This window comes from Lissotriton vulgaris, chromosome 12 (genome assembly GCF_964263255.1).
Source record: "Lissotriton vulgaris chromosome 12, aLisVul1.2, whole genome shotgun sequence".
Lineage (NCBI taxonomy): Eukaryota > Metazoa > Chordata > Amphibia > Caudata > Salamandridae > Lissotriton > Lissotriton vulgaris.
In genome coordinates this window covers 44,497,841-44,506,018 of record NC_141700.1, presented here as the reverse complement: position 1 = coordinate 44,506,018, position 8,178 = coordinate 44,497,841, and the positions used below count along the sequence as shown (strand labels likewise).

Here is an 8,178-nt window from a genome sequence, read left to right as displayed (position 1 = left end):
GCAGTGTTCGCGTAGGCGAAATCTTTTGTTAAGCAGTACGGGGCTTTGTCCCGCCTGTCTCTTCCATTGGCTAGCTCCATAAATGGAGGCTAGCCATTGGAAGAGAGATGCGTCAGTCATTGTGGGAGCAGATTCGTGGGTGTTCCGGTGATTTTTTCTCTCTCCGCCCCTTTTACAACGTCATGCGGCGGTGGGCGGTTTTTTTCTCCAAGGTTTTTTTTTCATTCCTCCGAAGATGGCGGCCGGGCAGTAGCTTACTTGGGAAGCTCCGCAGCTCAGACCCTTTTCTCTGTACTAAATATAACCGCTCGAGTGTGACGAAGATGATTCTTCAAAATGGTAAGGCCATTTCTTAAAGCGAGCACTAATAGCCATTTCAGGCTGACCGCCGCCGGAAGAAGTCCAGGTGAGTGCTTGTTTTTTTTTCTTGCTTTATGCCTTTTGATTGTGCCCGTTCCCGCCTCCCCTCCCGCTGTCCGTGTGCCCGTTCCCCCCCTCCCGCTGTCCGTGTGCCCGTTCCAACCCCCCCTCTCGCTGTCCGTGTGCCCGTTCGACTCCGTGGCATGTTTACCTGCCGATCCTTGCTTATTATACCGTTGGAGGAGCGAGAGGAGAGTTGTGGCGGCAATGTGTAAATGCAAGGTTGCAGCTAGGTTTAAAATTGAGGGTGTTTCCGTCCTTCAGGGGAGGACTGGGCTGCTGGGTGAGCAGTTTCTTCCGTTTTATTCTGGTGCCGCCTTCTTCCCTGGAATCCCCTGCTACGCCAGGGGGGCCTGGACGACTCAATGATGTGACTCACTCGGGTAGGCATGAGCACACTAGTTACTCCCCCCCTCCACCTGCCCCACTGCCCAGCATCCTCCACTGCCTCAATCAATCTTCCACTCGCTTGGCAGTCTGTTGAGTATACCGGGGGCTTAAAAGTGCATGTTGTTTTGCGACTTTTTCGCTTTTTTATTGGACCGTGAATGAATTTGCAATCCACTTACTGAATACCAACATCTCTCTATGTCACGACCACCAGCTGTTATTTTGAATGGTGAAGCTAACTGTCGTTTGCCTCAGGCCCAGTGTCTAAGGCCAGGATCCAAGGTGGGGGACAGTAAAAATGGGTGCCTCCACGGATGCAGGTATAACAACGCTTGGGTGCAACGACTTGGCGTATTGCAGCAGCCACGTCACGTTGCACCGCCCTCTGCCTGTCTCCTGCTGCCTCCTGTCTTCAGGTTAATAATGGGTGATAGGATAGCAGGGGAGTGGGGCAACCTCGGAGAGAACGACTGCAGCTGTGTGCGTCTTTCTCCTAGTTCTCAGACTTTGCAATGCGGTAATGCCACCTGGCCTCTCTCCTCATCTGATCCGCTCACTACTCCTTTCACTGTTGCTTGTTACAGCTTTTCGTGCTTGTTTTTACATCGGTCAGGCAGCCCTGAGGAGGAGTAGAGAGCAGACACTGGATGTTAGAGTGTCTATGCAGAAGCATACGCAGTCAGACATCGGCGCACAGGTTGAGACTGGCATCGCGTTAATCAGTGGCAGAGCCCGCAGCGCCCCCTAGGTTTAGACCCGCCAACCCTAGAGCTCTGTGGCCGGGGTCTTCGCTGGCTAAGAAGAGATACCCTCAACACTGGGGAATACGAGCAGGACGTCGCCTGGCCAGGAGAGCTGCATCGCATTGAAGTGTCTGGGCTTCAGGTGAGTAGCGGACGGGGCCCAGTCGTCGCTCCAGGCGATGGAGGTATCGGTGAGGAGGGGTCCGGGGCTGTCACTATCGGAGGTTGAGTAAGCATAGGCGGTAGTTCTCAAAGGCAGGCTGCTCTTTATTTACATTGTCTGCAACAGCTCCTCTCAGCAGTTGTAGCACCAGGTCATTTGCAAAGAATAACTGAATACAGCGGTGTTTGCATTCGCTTTTTATATGATGGAGGGCCAGGTCTCTTGCTTACTTCACAATATCCTATTGTCCCCAGTATATGGCAAAGGACCGTATCACTACCCTCTTCCGCCCCACGACCCGTAGAGTTTCCCAAAGACCCAATTTTAGTGGGCATGAGTCCCATAGCGTCCTGTACCCTAATTCACTACACACCAGGATTCATGATCAGAGCATCTGGAAGTTCGCAGTCACCCAGTGGGGTGCGCGATGCCTCACACCTTTTCAATGGAGCCTTTTATGTTTGCTGTTCTGATTACTTAATACCCACTCGCCTACAGTGAGCCCCTGTCCCACACACAGCAGAGCGGGTAGAACCACATAATATGAGAGTTCTCCGATTGCTGCCAGTTCCATTAGTACAGCCTTTTGCCCTTCATAATCCTATTGCACGTTGTTTTTTCTACTTTGTGACCCATGTTCTCACCAAAGCATGACCCATGTTCTCACCGGAGCAATCACGATCTCTTCTAATTTCTACTCCCTTCAGAGTCCAATACAATCTGACCCTATAGTATCAACTGGACACCAAACAACCCCGTCAAATGGTCCATGCCCCTGTAATCAACAGTAGAATTCACTGTCACACTGACCACTTTGCTGGCTCTGTTCAATCTTGTCAAGCCCTTTCTCTTGCACCTATCTTGCACCTAATAGTGTACCCTGAAACGGTGTCACCATCAACTAATGTACCCTCTTTTAAGCAACTAATCCCTCCTGCACCACGCTCTTGCTTAGTATGACCCCTGCCACTGTTAACTACAATACAAGAACATATGCGACCACAGTATGCACCTACATACCGAATTGAAATGCAAAGTACATGTGCGAAGATTTTGTGGTTTTTCAGAGGCACGCCTCTGGTGATCATTTAGTATCAAAAGGGCAATAAAATGGTCAAATGGCATGCTGTTGTCAGTACCCGTATAATCACAATTATTCATGTGGACGAATAAATAACCTAAACATTAATTATCAAGAATCTCTAGGAGCGGTGTTAAATTATTCGTAGGCAGTGCAGCAGTACAGCTTCCATAAATATAAAAAATACTTTGACAGATACTTAACGTTGTTTCGTATCTGTACATTGGGTGTTGCGGTCTCAGTTTCCTGCTTGTGCTTTTAAGTTACACAGCTTCTCCTTATTTCATGTATATGTATGCAATATCTGAGCCAAAAAGTATGTGAAACAAAAGTATTCAAGAGTACTGAACCAAGGTCTCAATCAATGTTCTGCTATTAATAACACCACTCTAACGTAATCGGCTCTTGTACGAGAACACAAGTCATCAAGAAGCATTCAGGCCCTCATCAGGTATTTACAAGAACATGCAGAGTTTGGGACAGTAAGAACCTAAATCTAAAAGTTATTCTCCAAAAACTCGTAATTGGTGTGATATTTATTGCGCTTTATAAGATCTGACTCCACTGAGTAACAGATATAACCCATTACGAGTTTTTGGAGAATCACTTTCAGATTTAGTTTCTTACTGCACCAAACTCTGCATGTTCTTGTAAATACTGGGTTTTTGATGTCTCCCTTCCGCTGTCTTGAACCAGTGGACGTGGCCGCTCCGGGATGCCAGTTTGAAACGTTCGAGTTCGTATATTCCTCCTGTGATGTACCTTTTGCTACCTCGTGTATTTTGTTTGCTCACAATTGTCACTTTTGCCTCATGTAACTTAACGTCTGCTTTTGTCATTTGTTCACTCGTAATTTTCTCATGTGTCATTTCTGTTTCTATTGTGAAGCGCTGGATTTAGCAGTGTCACTGTTGTGTTATAGAACTCGTCTGCAAGTAATTGCTATCTGCTGAGATCGTCCAGTAGGGTACAATAGGTCTCACATTTGCGAGAGATTAAGCTATTGGCATTGTAAATGACAATGTCATTTATTTATCTGTTTTCAAAACCAACACATAAATAAAAAAATTGTCATTTACAATGTCAATAGCTCTAACTTTTGCAAAGGCGAAACCGTTGCATTGTAAATGCTTGTTATTGAAGGAGGCATGTGGTTTGAAGTGCAGTGAGTGTGGGGTAAGGCATAGGCAACATTTGTAAATACTCACAAAATCACAACTTGGTGAGTGTCTCCAAAAACTCACTCTTTTTCCTGTAGAAGGTCCACCAACCACCTGGATTTTCTGCATTAGTAAATGAAGTGTCACTCAGTACAATTTCAACAATCCATGTTCTGTGCGCCAGGATCTAACTTTAAGGGAATAGTTGTAAATTGCCACACACCTGAGTATCACTCAGCTCAGGTGTTCAAAAGTTTAAAATAATCTACTCCTAAATTAAGAAAAAAAACGAATACATTGTTTCTTATTGACTAATGGCCATGTTCAGGTTATAGAAAATGGTTGTAAAAGCAATATTGTCCTTATGTGTTCAAGTCTCTGTGTTAGTGTTGTAGGAGACCAGCTTTTAGCATTTTGCTAGTTCTGACAATAGACATTGTGATGCAAAAACGCAGCCGGAACACATCATTATAGGAGAGTAGTGATGCTTATTTCTTATTACATGTGAATTGTGCTGTTATTTTCTTATTGCAAAAGTATAGTGGCGGCATTTTATTATTAAGGGTAACTAGTACTGTAATTTTCGTAATCAACGGGAATAGCGATGGCATGTCCAGGAAGTAGTAGTGTTATTTTGTTTTTGTGGATACACAATAACCTGAACTGAGAGAAGGAGATGAGGATAATGGAAACTGATATGTCATCAGGAGGACGTAAAGCCCTGCCCCTCACAGTGTGCATTTAGCATCAGCAGCAACCTCTACTTGATTCAATGAAAAGGGGATCTCACAGTAACCCAGAAATGTGCAAGCTAGATTCGCACATGGAAACCACTCGATGAGAGAATGTCAAAAAACAAACAAACCACCATCACAGCTATGTTCAGCAAAGATGCACCTCATCACCAAACCCATACTGTGGTCTATCTATGCAAAGGTAAACATGGCTAACATGTTGGTGTGGGCCTCCTTCCCTTTCCTTTGAAGGAAGAAGAGGGGTCTGTGAAATGAAAGGTTTCAAGCTACACCGCTTTCTTACCTGTTGCTGTGCAACAGCTTTACTGTGAGGTGCTCGTGTTGGTTGCTGACACAATGAAGGCCCATCTTAAAACCGATATGTGGACTATTTGTCAATATAGACTATAGGTGCATCATGGCACAATGGACCTTCTTCCTTCAAGGAGCTTAATAGAAGGTTATCACTCAATGCCATGAGCACGAATGCTTTTCAAGACATTTGTTGGTATCTAACTGTTGCAATGTTTTCCACGAAGAAAGAATCATAGATGCCAATTGTCCTGGAAAAATACTAGATCAAATTTTACAAAAGTTTTTAACATAGGAGTCTCAGCAGGATTGGCTTTGTCATTGACAATGGGAATAACACATTCAAAGCCCTGGCAGATGGAGGATACTTCAGGGTGACTTGTTGAGCCCACTGCATCATCCTGATTGAGTAGGTCCTTCCTCAAAAAGTAAGACATTTTTCACAACATACAGCCTCTTGTGGAGAATTTGCACACATTTTAGTAATTCCTTTAAAGTCCAAAAGAGCTTGAGGGTCATTAAACATGCTAAAAAGTCTCTGTAAAAGCGCTCAAAAAGTAGGTTCCGGTCCACTTAAACCCCTTCTTACACATACTACAACACCTGTTTGAGCAATACAAGACGACAAATGATTATATGTTACAAAGGAGAGGAGATATACTGCCAAAACAATGTGAAAGGATGTTGACAAGGGGTTTGGGGGGTGGGAATACAGTGACCGATTAAAAATGCTTACAGCCTTTGAGATGTTGACACAGGAAGCACAAACACCAGGTTGTAAAAATAATTTGTGTCCTCGAAAGCGTGCATCCATCTGTGCTACTATACTGGATCCATCGTGCAAAAATGGGATGTGCACTTTTTTCCCTTTTCAGCCTTAATTATTTCAATGTATACCCTGCTCCAAGACATTTCAGTAATTGACACATGAAAATTGCTCTGAACTGTTCATATAAAATGCAGAGAAAAATATTTTTTAAATATATATTCCAATTTATAAAAGTTGGGTCATCTACTTGAAGATGAAAGATTATGACTTCTAGGGTAAAAAAACCAACAACTGAGGTGCTATCTTCACCAACCTCTGCTGAGCACAGTGGGGACTCCAGTAGCATCAAAACAGCAGCACCAATGCCTGTTGCCGTCAGAGCGACCAGCGCCCTTCACCAATTATATTGGAGCCAACGACACCTCTCTCTTCTTATTGAACTTGGTGTGCACTCCTTTTCCACCCCAGACCAAGCAATATAGCTGATGCCCGGTGAAGCTTTCTAGACAGCTATAGAGGAGATCGACTTTGGTTCACCCCACAGCTGTCACCTACCCAGCCGGACATTGGGCACTGTTCTCCACGTCTCTTTGCTGTGTTTCCCTTCCTCTCCCTCCCTCTGACCGCGTAACAATGCCTTTTATATGTCATTGTACTGTGTAACCCTGTAACTGATGTAACTTGTAACTCCCTTGTCCTCATGTAAAGCGCTCTGATACCTCCGGGTCTAGCCAGCGCTACATAAAACTCTTCAAATAAAAAAAAAAAAATTCAGGTGAGTAGTGCTGCTACTTTCCTTACTACAAGTTGTACTCATGCCACACATTTCTGCAACTGGAACATTATGTAACCCTATTTCTATGAGTATTCTTGGTCCCCCAACTACAATGCTCATGTTAAATCGAATTTTCTATAGTGTGTGTTTTGTAAGGCTGCAATGCAGAAGTCTTGATATTACTGAAATCTTCAGGTGAGAAATGACTGGTTCCTTGTAGTTCAGTGCAAAAGTACACTAACAAGTGATTGCCACAAAGAGACAAACAGATCATCTAATAAACACTGGAGATACTTGTCTTGATGGCCGACCAATCCCTTCAACCCTCATGAGAGAGCATCAAGTTAACCACTTCACTCAGGGAACATTGTTTCTTTGTATGAATGTAAAAATATGTACGGAAACCAAAGCAGTATGTGAAAGCAGCGATGATTCAACCACAAAAGAGACAGTGCGCACAGAAAACAGGTGAGAAAGTACCCGAGTAAATTTAAGCCTTGAGCTCAGAACGTTACTCTGCTTGTGTGCCGTTGACATGTTTCGGCTAAATTCTAACTTCTGTAACTTTTTCCAGGCTTTTTCATGAAATTTAGAAAAATGTGCTTCTTCAAGCTAGTTTTTCCTGTCTAAAGGTCTATTCTTGCAGGAACATTCAATTGTTTAGTTCCTTTTCAATATAGCGTGGTTTTTTTTTACTTTTTCTTTTTAGGTCTCGCGGACCTATCGATGTGCGCAAGCGCATCGAGCGGAGCGAGAATTCAAGTGGCGAAAACATCTTCAAACCAAAGGGCTTTCAGCCCCGCGGTTTTCATGTAGTTCACGTGAATCACGTGAGCAAACATGCACGAGCATTCACGGCCAGGGCTTCTCCTCTAGCAGCACTCCTCCCACACCAGCAACTCCCCCCTCCCACACCAGCACCTCCCCTCCCTCTCCCCGACAGCACCTCCCCTCTCTCTCCCCGCAAACACAGCCTTGCCGTAGCAGCACTCCTCCCACACCAGCAACTCCTCCCACACCAGCAACTCCCCCCTCCCACACCAGCACCTCCCCTCTCTCTCCCCGCAAACACAGCCTTGCCGTAGCAGCACTCCTCCCACACCAGCAACTCCCCCCTCCCACAACTCCCCCCTCCCACACCAGCACCTCCCCTCTCTCTCCCCGCAAACACAGCCTTGCTGTAGCAGCACTCCTCCCACACCAGCAACTCCCCCCTCCCACACCAGCACTTCTACTCTCTCTCCCCGCAAACACAGCCTTGCCGTAGCAGCACTCAGAAACTCCTCCCACAACAGCAACTCCCCCCTCCCACACCAGCACCTCCCCTCTCTCTCCACGCAAACACGAAATAAACACCAAGCACAGCTCACCATGCCTCTCCCCTCTCCCTTGCACCCACTCTTTCAGAGACACGCTTTCCGTTCGTGCAGCAGGTGCAGTGGCACTGTGTTTCCGACACATCTTTGTGTTTCTTTTAACATTAAGTAATGGCGCCCTCGCATCTTCTTTAAATATATATTTGGAGGTGACTTGCGCTGTCACTTACAACGTCCTGCAGGGTCCTTCTGAGTAAACACCAAGCACAGCTCACCATGCCTCTCCCCTCTCCCTTGCACCCACTCTTTCAGAGA

At 45.5% G+C, this 8,178-nt stretch overlaps 1 protein-coding gene across 1 annotated transcript in view; it reads left to right on the top strand.

The window, feature by feature from the left end:
• The first annotated feature begins 323 nt into the window (after positions 1–323).
• Positions 324–8,178, top strand: part of LOC147673210 (bone morphogenetic protein 2-like) — a 59,885-nt gene continuing 52,030 nt past the window's right edge. The window contains exon 1 of the mRNA XM_086946556.1: positions 324–339. Coding sequence (XP_086802682.1) covers positions 324–339 — 16 coding nt within the window. The remainder of the gene's footprint in view (positions 340–8,178) is intronic.